The 14,247-nt window shown below is 35.4% G+C and overlaps 1 protein-coding gene across 50 annotated transcripts in view; it reads right to left on the bottom strand.

The window, feature by feature from the left end:
* Positions 1-14,247, bottom strand: part of LOC111865852 (myosin heavy chain, muscle) — a 97,933-nt gene that overhangs the window by 63,446 nt on the left and 20,240 nt on the right. For 19 of the 50 annotated variants that reach the window (XM_023854238.2, XM_023854245.2, XM_023854224.2 and 16 more), the window contains exons 10-13: positions 8,635-8,772; positions 7,087-7,206; positions 6,335-6,484; positions 763-933 (exon numbers count right to left, since the gene is read on the bottom strand). In XM_023854238.2, coding sequence (XP_023710006.1) covers positions 763-933; positions 6,335-6,484; positions 7,087-7,206; positions 8,635-8,772 — 579 coding nt within the window. Of the gene's footprint in view, positions 1-762; positions 934-1,619; positions 1,791-3,709; positions 3,881-4,534; positions 4,706-6,334; positions 6,485-7,086; positions 7,207-8,634; positions 8,773-10,612; positions 10,717-14,247 lie in introns of all 50 variants that reach the window. The other 31 variants (XM_023854228.2, XM_023854254.2, XM_023854255.2 and 28 more) reach the window with 5 other exon arrangements.

Here is a 14,247-nt window from a genome sequence, read left to right as displayed (position 1 = left end):
GTCTCAGTGCCACTTTCTCCACCACAAATCCCACTTGACCTGACCCGGGATCGAAACCGGGCCGACGCGGTGGGAAGCCAGTGACTAACCGCTTGAGCTATGGCGCGGCCATATCCAAGGTTACAAAATATTTCTGTTATAATTTCAAAATGAGATACACGCAAATTCACTACTGTTTCTCAGATGATTTTTTTATCCAGGGGCACAAAAAAATGCACAATTTTTAAATTTAAACAGAATAACATTGTCATGTAAATAATATTAATAATCCTTTTCATAAAAAAATAATTTGCTATTATTCTGCAAATCTCAGTATCAGAATTTTCGTTAACAACCAATGCGATTCGTTTCCATTTACGGAGCTACACAGTTTTCGAGATATATTATTCTTTGTAGCAAGATTGTGCATACAGTAGCTGAGGTTACCGTTATAAATTTTTCTAATATAATTTGAAATTTATTTCATGATATGATACACCACCTAATCAAATATATTTAATACTTAGCCTTACTGAAGCAATTAATTAAGTTTATCATTACACATTTTTATCTAAATTGTGTTCCTTATTATTCTTTATATTAAAATGCATGTTGCATATTGATAACACACTCGATATGATCCACAATTCGCCACTGGAGTGAGTTAATTCAATAAACATATTTCTATTGCGCTACTGTAAGTCAATATTGTGAAAACGCTCCGTCAGCCTAAAGAAGACTCTGGGATGAGCCACGACCCAAGGGACTCCCATTGTCGTCTACCTTCTCAATGAGATCTATGCAAGCTTGAAGGTCCATGCCAAAATCAATGAACGTCCACTCGATTCCTTCTCTCTTGTATTCCTCCTGCTCCAACACGAACATGTGATGGTTGAAGAACTGCTGTAGTTTCTCGTTCGTGAAGTTGATACACAGCTGCTCGAAGCTGTTGAACTGTTCGAAGGTCGAGCAATAAGGGATGCATAACATGTTAGAAATAGATGGACAAACCCCACACGCACACACCAGCATCCATCTTAACAGAAATGAAACTAATAATGCCCCTGCAAACTTTCCAGAGTTTCACCGGGGTGTGCTAATACAGAGACATCCAGAAGTGGTGCAATCTCACACACGCGCACGCGCAAGCACTAAAACAAGAGAACAACTACAAGCGATGGCAGAGAGGGTAAATGATATATTCGAAGTCGTACCAGTATTCTATGACAGTAATTCCATTCGTAAACTTGATTTATTTTTAAATGATATTTACTCAGTTGAGTGTAATATATAATTAATCGTGTTTTATACTTTTACATTAAAACTTCTCTATTTCAGAGATCATCATGTTTCTGTTGTCTGTGGTGGACGACTCCATATCCATTTTCCTCTTAACCATACGCAAATACAAGGATTCTTATGTCTATTAAGAGAAAACAGCCCCGCGTGTTCCTGCTGGGGGGTGGCTTTCACAACACTGAAAAACAATCACAGAAAATTAAACAAAGGTAAAGAAGATAATGAGAAATAGAATCATTCATGGGGATGTAACAGGCTTGGGGGCAAATACTCTGGAGCTCAGCTGGAATATTTCTTCGTGTTCAAAGTGACACTGAAGGTGGAGGACAATTTTGGGTTACCTTCTCAATGAGTTCAATGCAAGCCAGTAAGTCCATGCCAAAGTCAATGAAAGCCCAATCGATTCCTTCTTTCTTGTATTCTTCTTGTTCCAGCACAAACATATGATGATTGAAGAACTGTTGAAGTTTCTCGTTAGTGAAGTTGATGCACAGTTGCTCGAAGCCATTGAACTATATACCCAAATCAATTCGGAGGGGAAGGGGGGTACATGCGGGGTAAGGGTGATGCATTAGTTTAAATTGCAGAAAAAATATTTTGTCGGGGTTTCAAGGGCAGAAAACTCAAGCAGCATTGGCACCAATAAAGATAACAAGACAAAATTAAATTGATAAAATGTACAATATCACAGGTTTCGGCGGAAAAAGAGGATATCAGTCAATAACGGAGTAACATTACAACACGTTGTAACTTGGTTGCATATGGAATACAGTATTCACGGAGTGCAAGTTCAGATGCCTGTTCAAGTTACGGTACATAGGAATCGGCTCAGGCTAGAGGGGAAAATATCTCCACTGTGAAAACAGGCAAGTTTCAGACATTAAATCAATCTTCAATCTCCGACCCCTAAACAGGATGAAAAAGGAAATATCAGAATTTGTGTACATTGAAGAGATGTAAAGGGGTAACATACACATGCAGGGCTATGAGAAGCAGGCAAAGAAGTAACCTGTTGCCCCTACCTTGCGTTCACAGATGTAGAGCTTACAAAGCTTACTATTATCTAATATCTACACTACCCGGCATGTCCCAGGGTTTAACAAATGTAATTTCGTTATAGATGATGAAATTAAACAAACAGGTTTTGTTAGTGCACTCCGTTCAGCGCTCACTGGCAAAGCGTGTTTTAAAATTATATTCGCATCTACTATAATTTCTAAACAATTTGTACAAAAAAAAATTATCACTCTATTACAGAGTTTGTGTAATATATATTCTGAAGATAAACTGTTAAACCCTAGGCCACAGTTTTAGAGAAAAGTTTAGTGTCGTTGAGCACAGGAGCTCAAGTCTTCTGTTAATTCTACCTTCTCAATGAGTTCAATGCAAGCCAATAAGTCCATGCCAAAGTCAATGAAAGCCCAATTGATTCCTTCTTTCTTGTATTCTTCCTGTTCCAGCACAAACATGTGGTGGTTGAAGAATTGTTGAAGTTTCTCGTTGGCAAAGTTGATGCACAGCTGCTCGTAGCCGTTGTACTGTTTTAGTTCACCATTATCAGAGGCAAAGCAGTGCAATGNACGGCAAATTGCAGCCGCGGCGCGCACTTGATTGTACGCACTGTATTATAATAATATAAGGCAGTAGTCAATACAGCGGAAACAAATAAATAACAGAAACTAAAAATGAAAGCAACATGGAGTAAAAGTTTATAAATTAAATTACTCTAAAGCATGAAATTAAATGCAAAGAAAAACATGAAATTCCAGTGAGCAGTGTAGACACTAATAAGTATAAGAGACTCAGCCAAAGCATGTCAGAAGAACATAAAATAAAATTAGGCAAAAGCTAAAATAGAACATGTTAACTATAACACAAGCGTGAAGAAGCCTTAAAATAAATAAACAACAAATAAACAAGCCCATTAAAACCTTTCAGTTTGCAAAAATAAGCAAAATTACGTGGCTAAAATTTAACAAAACTAAATTAATTCGGTAAAAGAAATCTGAAAATTAAAATATAGATTAATATTAGAGTCAGGGTTAAAAATATTCGTGTCCGTTGGTCAGCATACTGGAAGAACTGGTTAGAAATGCAATCGTTGCTCAGCCTGAAGAAAGCATTCCATAAAAATTAGTTTTAATATAACTGATGCAGTTATTTGCCTTGTTAAGACAATAAGCATGGATGCATTGAGAATTTCCCCTACCTTTGTTCTACACAGCCTATGTTCAAGGAGTTAATTAAAAGACAATGGAAGAGCGACTCAATTACAATACGTTTAATGGAAAACCCTACTCTTATTCCTGAGGCTAAGAAGGAATGATTCTAATTTATCTAAGGCAGGATCATAAGAGATATTTATCCTATGAAGGTGAGTGTTCACCTTCGTTTTATTCCTCCTATTTCGAAATGTTTCTACTTAGTCTACCTTCTCAATGAGTTCAATGCAAGCCAGTAAATCCATGCCAAAGTCAATGAAAGCCCAATCGATTCCTTCTTTCTTGTATTCTTCTTGTTCCAGCACAAACATATGATGATTGAAGAACTGTTGAAGTTTCTCATTTGTGAAGTTGATACACAGTTGCTCGAAGCCATTGTACTATATTTCGTAAACATATTAGAAACAGGAAGCCAAAGGATTACAGATTAGTTTGCAAATAAAGCTGAAGCAGAAATTTGAGTGGTTTGATTACTCTTTAAGCACCAGTAGTACGTCGAAGCAAAATAGCTTAAAAGCAAACATATATCACACACATAATTCGAAGACTGACAATCGGCATTACTGCAGCGGCATTCTGAAATTTTTTGCACAGAAGAAATAAGTAAAAGTTTGCATTAAAAGTGGCAGTTATTAATTGCTGTGTTTGCATAAGCTGCAATCTCGTGATGGCGGCTGGCAAAAGTAGATGTTGCGTTAACAGCTGCGGCCAATAAAGCAGTCCGCATTATATGCAATATTATAAGTTAACTGAGCTAGGCTTTTGCATTTAAATTTATAAATGTTACCTACCTTGCTGTAAGGAATCGTTAACTAAGCATAAGCATAACATATACAACTAAAATATTAAATCTACTTTTAGAACTTTAATTTCTGGCGCTGGAGAGAGACAATTCGCTAATTCCCGTGCAACTGGTTCTCAGAATTATTGATTCTATCCAGCATTCTGTATAATTCAAATTCCTGAAGACACAGTTATCATCCTGAAATTTTAATTTCCCAGTTTACCCTAGTTGGTAGTTTATTCTATTCTACCTTCTCAATGAGTTCAATGCAAGCCAGTAAGTCCATGCCAAAGTCAATGAAAGCCCAGTCAATGCCTTCTTTCTTGTATTCTTCTTGCTCAAGCACAAACATATGATGATTGAAGAACTGTTGCAACTTCTCGTTGGTGAAGTTGATACACAGTTGCTCGAAGCTGTTGAACTACAACATTAGTTTGTGTTATACATCTACTGCAACAGTTAGATTAGGTTACTACAACATTATACTTACTGCAAAATATTTATGGGGCTGTGAATCTCACAAGAAATCACGTGTTAATACATTTTATGTCTACGTTGTCTTGTTCTGTTTTTTGCATTTACGAAAACGAAGTTATCAGATTAGTATATTAATGTTGTGTTTGGTCTACATAAAATTAATAATTACAAGTTACCCAAACCACATTTAGGAACACTGTCTTTCATTTGTTCTTATATCCTACAATTTGTTGCAATTGATTTGTCTTAAACAATATGTAGGGACATGCTTGTAATTACAAAACAAATTAACAACAATTAAAAAGTAAATTATGCCCGTTTTAATACCGTCACTTAGGATCGGGTTCTAACTTCATGAGAATTTAGTAGGGACAAAGTATTATAAATTATTTGCGTTATTATGGTATATAACGCACCTCCGTCGTTTGGAATTTTTATAATACTACAAATGCACAGAGGCATAGAATTAGTCTACACTATATCAACAACAAAATTCACGTACTGTCCAAAATAAGTACGCTAATGTACATTAAGTTATATCTTTTACAGCAGCAAAATACTGGATAGTGAAAATTAAGCATATCCTCACTCAGGTAGGTAAACTTAAAAATCCTTTTAGAACTTAAGCTTCAAATATATATCATAACATGTGATACGCAAAGTTTAATTGCAAAATGCAACCAGCCTTTTTAAATATAAAATACATGTAGTTGTGATAAACATGACTGAGGTAAATGAAAGAAATTATATGTTATTACTAAATATAAAATATATATCAGCAATATTTTAAAAGGATTGTCGAAGATACATCTGTTAGGAATGTAAGACACACTTCACAGCACCTGGAAAGTAGAACGAGTTATCAAACAAATAAAACCTGCAAATATAGTAACCAGGATGAAAGTCTATCTTCTTAGATAAGCCAACATTGCAATACTCCACAGTTATGCACTCGTATATCAAACTTTATGTTCAAGTATGCAAGCACTTCCATCTGCAATGACTCCTGAAATAAATTAAACGTTTTAATTAATTTTGGGACAGAGCATTCCAGATTTCAAAATTGTAAGGTGCAAGATCACAACATAAGAACAAGAAAATTGTAGTCCACAGGTCGTTCATGGAAACCTCTGAAGAGAATCTGAAACCTGAAAACCAAATGCAGTTGTTATGTTGCAACGAAGGTTATTGTAAATAAAAAAAAAAAACCTGTCTCAGATTCTATGATTGCTTGTTTGTCATTTTAAATCCTTAAATATTTACACGTTCAGAAATTATATAGGCCAATTAATTATTATTTCAAAATAAATTTGTCCTATTTGAATTCTATATATTTGATTAAAACTTTATATTTATTTCATAGAAAAAATCTATTCCGTGTCATAATATGACAATGAATCTTATGCAATGAAAATATATTTATATATATACTTAGTACTTTTAATTACTGAAGTTTACTATAATATGATTTTTTCCCTATGTTAACGTCGCTTTCACACACTTACTGTCTGAACTGTTCAAATTTACTTAAATGGCTGTTACTTTTTTAGGTTATTATCACTGTAACACTTACATCGAAAATCTCGAAGCCGGCGATATCCAGCACACCAATGAAATGTTGCCTCTTCTGCTTTGTGTCCAGGGTTTCGTTACACTTCTTCACCAGCCATTTGAACGTCCGATCGAACATAGCCTTGGACATGGCACCCACAGAGTAATAGACCTAGAATATTATTCACCTATTAAGTACGAGAAATACATTTTGCCGTTTTGTCTTAAATAAGAATACTATATTCTGGAACATAACGTCCTGTAGTCCGTTTAAGTCAACTGACGTTTCGGAAGAACATATAGCTTCAATATTCAGGGTAGAAGGCGATACGTTCCTCCGAAACGTCAGTTTTCTCTCAACTGATTATACAGCTCTATATCCCAGTTGTGAGAACCTCAAACCTTACTTACTTCCGCACGGAGCTGAGCCCTTCTTGAGGAGCCGTCAATTCTGCAGCTACTCAAGAATTTCCCAGCATTTTATGGAGACCGAACGTTCATTACCGTGTCCACAAGAGCCCTCCACATTTTAATATTACAATATTAAAATGGATCTTAGAGAGATAGGATGGGTTATTATGGATAGGATTGATATGGTTCAGGATAGGGATCAGTAGAGGGCTCTTGTGAACACGGTAATGAACCTTCGGTTTCCATAAAATGCTGGGAAATTCTTCAATAGCTGCACAACTGGCGGCTTCTCAAGAAGGTCTCAGCGCCATGAGTGAGTGAGTGAGTGAGTGTATATTTTGTCAACATTTGGATGGCGCTTACCTGATCCTTGTTCCTACCCTGGGTCACAAATTCATTGCCGACCTTGATCTTGGGCTTCAGGAAGTTCTTGTAAAGTTCCTCGGGATCAGTTCCCAGCAGCTTAGCTACCTTTGTACCTTCCTATGGTGCCAAAGAGAAGATGGATAAAATCACACAGTGAAAAATTAAAATTTGCTACAATTTTTCACTTTATTGTATAATTATATCCTTTATTATTTTGGGTCTAAAACAACCCCATATAATGATTAACTGAAACTTGATATTTGATCTACAGAACTGAAAACACTGGATATAAAAATTTATATAAAATGTGTTACTACATTTCAGTGACAGAAGAGTGCTAAAATATTTTCCGCTTGCTACTAGTTCGAAGATATGTCGTCGGAAGTTCAGCGGGTGGTTTTCGCCATGGAGGAAAGGTTTTCACGGAATCTGTAGTAAATATAGACACTGAAAATTATTTTCACCGTGATTATCTGTCAGTCATTAATTTATACAGGAATCTCGTTAGAGGTTTCAAATTTACCGTAGTACGAAATTTTCACTTATTTTACAAGGTGCAAAGTGGGGATTCGAATATCCCAATTCGGGATTACTGAGTTCCTTAACTCTGTCCAACCGCTCAGTAATCAGAAACTACACACCGTTTCGGAAACTGAATCTGTTTACTTCGTCATGTGAAAATGTGAGGAGACAAGTTTTCAGATGGGTCCGTTAGAAATATCTGATCTTACTTGTGAACGAAAGCAACTCCTTATAAGAGAACCAGCTCAAAACAAGTTATCATCTGAGGATGGAAACAGATTCATTTTCCGAAACGTTGTATTCCTCCAGAATACTAGATAATGAACAAATCCAGAAACTCGATATCCCAAAGTTCAACATGCCATGGGTAGACTCCTCTAGAAGCGTAATAACATGACCATGTTCTGCACAGTTCAGAAGGCGCATCATTTCGTAAATAGCAGAGTAAGTGTGAAAACAGAATGGTGTCTACATCTGTGGTGTTACGGAAAAATTAGATAAGTTTATGACGAAATTACCACTGTTAAATGGATAATGTGAAAATCGATTTACTTTTATATCATTAATACACATCTCCTCCAATTCAATGACGTAATTAAGTACTAAGATAATTTACACTGCTGATAAGCTTCTAATATGTAATTTTCAATTCATGCATCCTGTTATGTTATTATATACAACTTTTTATCAAGTCCGTCACAACACAAAACAATATATTTTACGAAATAACTCTTGTTTTGTAATAAGTTTTATTTCATTGTAATTTATACCATGTGTTTTATAATATGATAATTGCCAAGTATCCAGACTTACTACACAATTGCAAGTCACTAGCGTGTAAACATGATCGTGCATTTGCCTGATGATGACTATGAAGAGCCAAAACATGTAACAAAGCTAATTTAGCCTTGAACACTGTATTGTTTGTGTTGTAACGGACTTGTTATGAGTTGTATTCTAATATGTACCCGTTTCTCTTGAAACGCAGAGTTTAGTTATGAAGGAGGGAATTAGAACTCATACCTCTACTCCATCTGCCTCAGCCTGCTCCTCTCGGCCTCTCTGTTTGAACTTCATGCCGCCCATGTGCATCACAGAGGCCGTTATTTTGTATACATTGTCCTTTTCTTCTTGTGTGAAACCCAGCACATCGAAGGCTTGCTATATGGATAAAAGTTTGCGTTACACAAACATAATATATGTTGGTGACAGTTTCTAGAGCAGAATACGAAATCTGTATTATGATATTTGTTAAATTTACAAGTAACTTTATTTTTAATTGGTTTAAATAATATATTTTTAGATTTATGAAAATCTAATACTAATTTTGGAAACAATTACATAGCAACTTGTGTATTTGAACAGTACAAAAAATGACAAAAAATTTTGGCTTATATAATATAAAAGCATTTAAGTTAACGATGGTTAAAACATTAACAGCTATACAACAAAGAAAATAACAGGCATTTACAGTCCAACAGATTTATCAAGACACACTCCATAAATATATATATATAACATAAGAATAAAGATCATGTCTTATTCACTGAAGGACAGAAAGATATTAATCTTGGTCAAAGAAGAATTCAGCATATTAAATATTAAAGAAGCATAATTTTGAGATGAATAGCACTTACATTTATATTTATGTGCGTCTTGGATACATGCAACTGCATTCACACGTGATATCAAGGGACCTCTTAGGCAGCATTTGTTGCGAAAAATAAAACGCGTCTTTTACTGGTTTAGATTGGGGATGGTAACTTATTACGTTGTAGCAACTATTAGTGTATTTTTGGCCCACTTCAAGAATAAAGAAGCACGTTATTTTATAACCATACCACAACAACAAAGTAATCTTCAATATTACAGTACAATCTTTTCAACAATGATCTGACATATGACTTGAAGAATAAGACACAGAATATGATGGTTTGCAACAATGACGAAACTACAGTGTCTAGATATCTCACGCTGAGTGTATTGTTAATTTATCTGTCTGATAGAAATAAGAAGAAGACGTGCCCGAATTTATTTCCATGAAACTGTTACGGGGTTTTCATAAGACTGACATTATGATGCACGTCCCAATAATATTAATGTACCTGTAATTTAGATTCATTTATTAATTCTCTGTGGGGTTAATATTTAAATTTTAGTAAAATGATAGCAATCCATTATTTTAATCTTTCAATGAAAATCATGGAGAAGACGTATAAACAAACGTAGCGATATGCTTAGCGGAAAGCATGAATCAAGGGTTAAATTACATGAAAGTGTATTTATTAAATTTTAAGCAACTACAACTAAGTTATTGTCAAGAAAATTTAGTTCTGAAGAAAGTAGTCCTCTGGGATGTGGCGCCTTGTAGATACTATGTTAACCACGTTTCGGAGGAACGTACCGCCTCCATCTTCAGGGTAGAAGAAAATAAGAAATCCACGAGCGAACCAGCGTGAGCAGGTGCAACAGACTGGTCTTCTACCCTGAAGATGGAGGCGATACGTTCCTCCGAAACGTCGGTTAACACAATATCTACACGGCGCTACATCCCAGAAGACTGCTTTCTTCATAGTCACCGCCGTGAAAACCTCAAACCTTATATAATTTTTTTTTTCAGATTTGTAGAACGTGAAAGATATAAAATACAACAGGTTGGAGAATAAAAAATTAAAAATAAAATTCCTTTTCCATTATGCATAAAGCTTTCGTATTCATAATAAAAGAAAATTATAATATCTGAAAAGTAGGGCCGAGGGATTACACGCACGTAGCAGACTCTTTGAGATTATAATTAGGAAAACAATAACTTCGTTGCATAACGTAATTCGTGGAAAGACACCCTAGATTCGCCACGAAGTATATAGAAAGATCTTAATTTGCCACGAATTCTGAGGTTTGTAGCTTGAAATAACGTACCAGAATCACTATTTTTCTTAGCTAAATTCTATATGAAGAAATGTGTCACAGCGGGTGTGTGTAGTGTCTCGGTCTTACTTACATCAGTCAACTGAAATTCTTCACCGTCGTCCACATTGGGAATGGTGATCTTACCCTGAGAGACGTTGTAGTAATCATAGATGTTATCCGTCAAAAAACACATGTCTGTGAGACAAAGAAGCAATTGCTCAGCAAGCGCCCAGCTCATGCGCAGGGAGTCAGGAAGGGGGATCTGACGTCACCGGTATCTTCCGAAAGTCTTCTTAGTGTTGAAAAGGGACGTTTTGTGTAGGTCTACTTGAGAACTAACCGTTTTCTTACTATGTACTACTTAAATCCTGGCAGCTTACTCATGATATGGAAGATTACTTAGGTTATAACAAGAAATGATGCGAAGAGATTAAATATTACTAACAAAATGGTGAAGAAATTGTGAATTTAAATCTTTATAATAAAAATTCGAAATGGGCAGGGCATGTAACACGAATAGGGGAGAAAAGAAATGCATATAGGATATTGCTGGGAAAGCTGGAAGGAAAGAGACACCTGGGAAGACCAAGGCGATTGTGGGTGGACAATATTAAAATGGATCTTAGAGAGATATGATGGGGTTGTATGGACTGGATTGATCTGGCTCAGGATAGGGACCAGTGGAGGGCTCTTGTGAACACGGTAATGAACCTTCGGGTTCCCTAAAATGCTGGGAAATTCTTGAGTAGCTGCAGAATTGGCGGCTCCTCCAGAAGGGCTCAGCGCCGTAAGTATAATAAAAATTCATATTCTGGGAAAAGCATTATGAAGCTATATTTCACAAGTGGAATCGATTCTATTATTTCTGTTCCAAAAATTTTTCGTTCTCTTACTCAGAATGAAACAAAGGTCAGTAAATATTTTGTATTATATTGAAACAATTATGTATTTATGAATTACAGTGTTCCTGATAGTGATCAGATCAATCGAAATTCGTTATATTCATATATAAAGAGCCTATGAAATTTAGTTTACAATAAATTTTGATTGATTCTATCATCTGAAATAATCCTTTAATAATATATCAATTCGGATGAAGCATTACTAGTGAAGGACAGTTAAGGATACTCGCAGGATTATTGCCGCCTTAGTGTTAACAATATGCGATGCAGAAGAGGCGTTAGTCGCAATGCAACATGGAATGTACAATACATAATTAAGCACAGTAATTATATAGCAAAGACAGAAAAATTATATATGTATTAGATACTTATATCAAGTTAAATAAAATACACATAATTCCGTACATACATAAGCCTCTTAAAGGACCCATTTCCCCTTGCAGACTTCAATACATGAAAAGGTATTGATGGAGCTGGCTAATTACTATAGTAAAAGCAATACAACTTATGAAGACATGTAGCAAAAGTTGTGAGTAAGATGAAGGTAAAAACTTGTTTTATTAATTAACTCCATTTCATGGCGACAAGTTCCCAAAATTATGAATTTATCATTTAATTAATAATGCTTCATATTCAGGGCATTATTTTATTCGACGGTAGAACTCCCCACCTTCAGCCGGAGACTAGACAAGAAAACACAAACTTGAAATGCTTATGTCACTGCATGGTGAGTCTTGTGGGTATTTAACTGGTATCCAAATTTAAACTCCTCGAGTTACAATTTACATATTTCATTAATCGCTATTTCGATTCGGCTTGTATAAAGTAAAATTTTCTAAACCAAATTTTATCAGTTAGCAAAAATGGAACTCCCATAACGCTATGATATGTTACTTATGGCTTTGTTATTTATATCAACAGATAACAGTTCTCCGTCAACTGGTTTAATTTAATGTTGTAACAGAAATGTATTTCGACAGCAATATGTTGTCTGAAGATAAAATAAGGGAGATGTTCTAGTAAGTATACAGGATGTAACTGAAAGATTTCCAAGATCATTAGGCATAAGTTTCACACATCAAAATAACAACTCTCCATGTCAATATGTGTCCGGAAATATTAATGTGTGAATTATACCTCAACGAATAACGTTATGGTCTAATCGGTCGTTGTTCTTTCGTTTTTTGTTAAGCGAAGTGTTGGCCATTTCTTTGTTTCATCAGCGCTTTTTACATATGAGCCACTTCCGGTAGTGACGTCATCACTAATATTCACAACCACCACCAGTGGGCAGAGGAGACTCCTCATGATGCAAACCATTTTGGACACCAGCAACAGTTCAGCATTAATGTATTAACACGGATTGTTGGTGATTTTTTGGTAGACCCCCATGTTTCACCACAACGGCTTACAGGCAACCACTGCCGAGATTTCCTCTTACACAATCTGCTAAACATACTGGGAGATGTACCACTGGAAGTCAGAGCGCGAATGTGGTGCATGCATGATGGTGCTCCGTGCTGTGTGAAATGTTTTCAGTAACTCCTATCATGACGGATGGACAGGTACAAATTGACCCACTGCATGGCCTCCACGTTCACCTGACTTGAATCCTCTGGATGTTTACCTCTGGGGCACCTAAAGACCCTTGTGTATGCAGCTCCTGTTGACAACAAATAGGCATTTCATCGCAGTGTGGATGCCTGTCAGACTATCCGCAACTGCACCGTCATCTTTGAACGGATGCGGCTGTCCATGATGAGACGTATCCCGGAGTCCATCAGTATCACGAAGTACTTCTTCAGTTCTAATTCACAAATTAAATGTTTCCGGACATATGTTGATATGCATATTCTGTCCTGTTTTGATATGTAGAACTTGCGCTCAAAGTTTGTCCACAACTTTCAGTTACAACCTGTACATCAACATCACACTTAAGTCATTCACAACAGCAACAAAAATGTTTTACAAAAATTAAGCTCCAATATCCTCTGAACATTAGTTTTACAAAAATTTTATTTAAATAAGTTTTGCCATTGTATAAACGAACATTTTTCATAGAATGTAATACTGAATAGTGTTGTTAGTACTCTAAGCTAGGATGAACGTCTGCAAGAAAATTGTTCTGTTGGAAAATGCGTCCTTTATGAAAGAGCCCCTAATTTAATATGACCAAGCATAATAAACAATTACATCAGTGTAAATTGCCAAAATAAAAATATCCGTGTCATTTTTAAAGTCAACAATGCAGGACTGACGATATTTGCCAAAAAATTGCGGCAGTAGAATTGATTATTTTGTGCTTGGCCAGAAAAATTATGCGAAGCTTAAGCAATGTTAGAGAATTATTATCAAACAATAGAGCATTATCCTCTTGCCTGCCCGAAGAAGCATTGATTCATGAAAGGACAGAAACATCTGAATAGCAATGTGAAAGAATATTTCCTTTCAAAGCCCACGATAATTACAATACTGAATCAATAAATTTTGTTACAATTATTAAAAGCATATCAATTTACTTTAAAAATTTTCTAAACCGTTAAAATCAAATACAGAACAATCTCAATATATTGAAACCAACCTGACAACGTTACCGACAAAAACAAAAATAATAATTTAAAATTTTCGTATAAAGTTTTAGTCATTTCTAATATATATAAATATTTATCAATTAGCTCTTCTTAAATTTCAACAATGGATTTATATGTAAGTAAAATGCAACTAACATTTAAATAATTCATTATGCAGCAAATGTTAGAGCATGCAGTGTCACAGTCAAGTAACCCACGTATTCTCATCTACGTTAATGAAAATACCGTATTTA

The sequence above is a fragment of the Cryptotermes secundus genome, unplaced genomic scaffold (genome assembly GCF_002891405.2).
Source record: "Cryptotermes secundus unplaced genomic scaffold, Csec_1.0 scaffold1385, whole genome shotgun sequence".
In the NCBI taxonomy this organism is placed as follows: domain Eukaryota; kingdom Metazoa; phylum Arthropoda; class Insecta; order Blattodea; family Kalotermitidae; genus Cryptotermes; species Cryptotermes secundus.
Note: the sequence above shows the minus strand (reverse complement) of the source record. Positions and strands in the feature narration are given on the sequence as shown.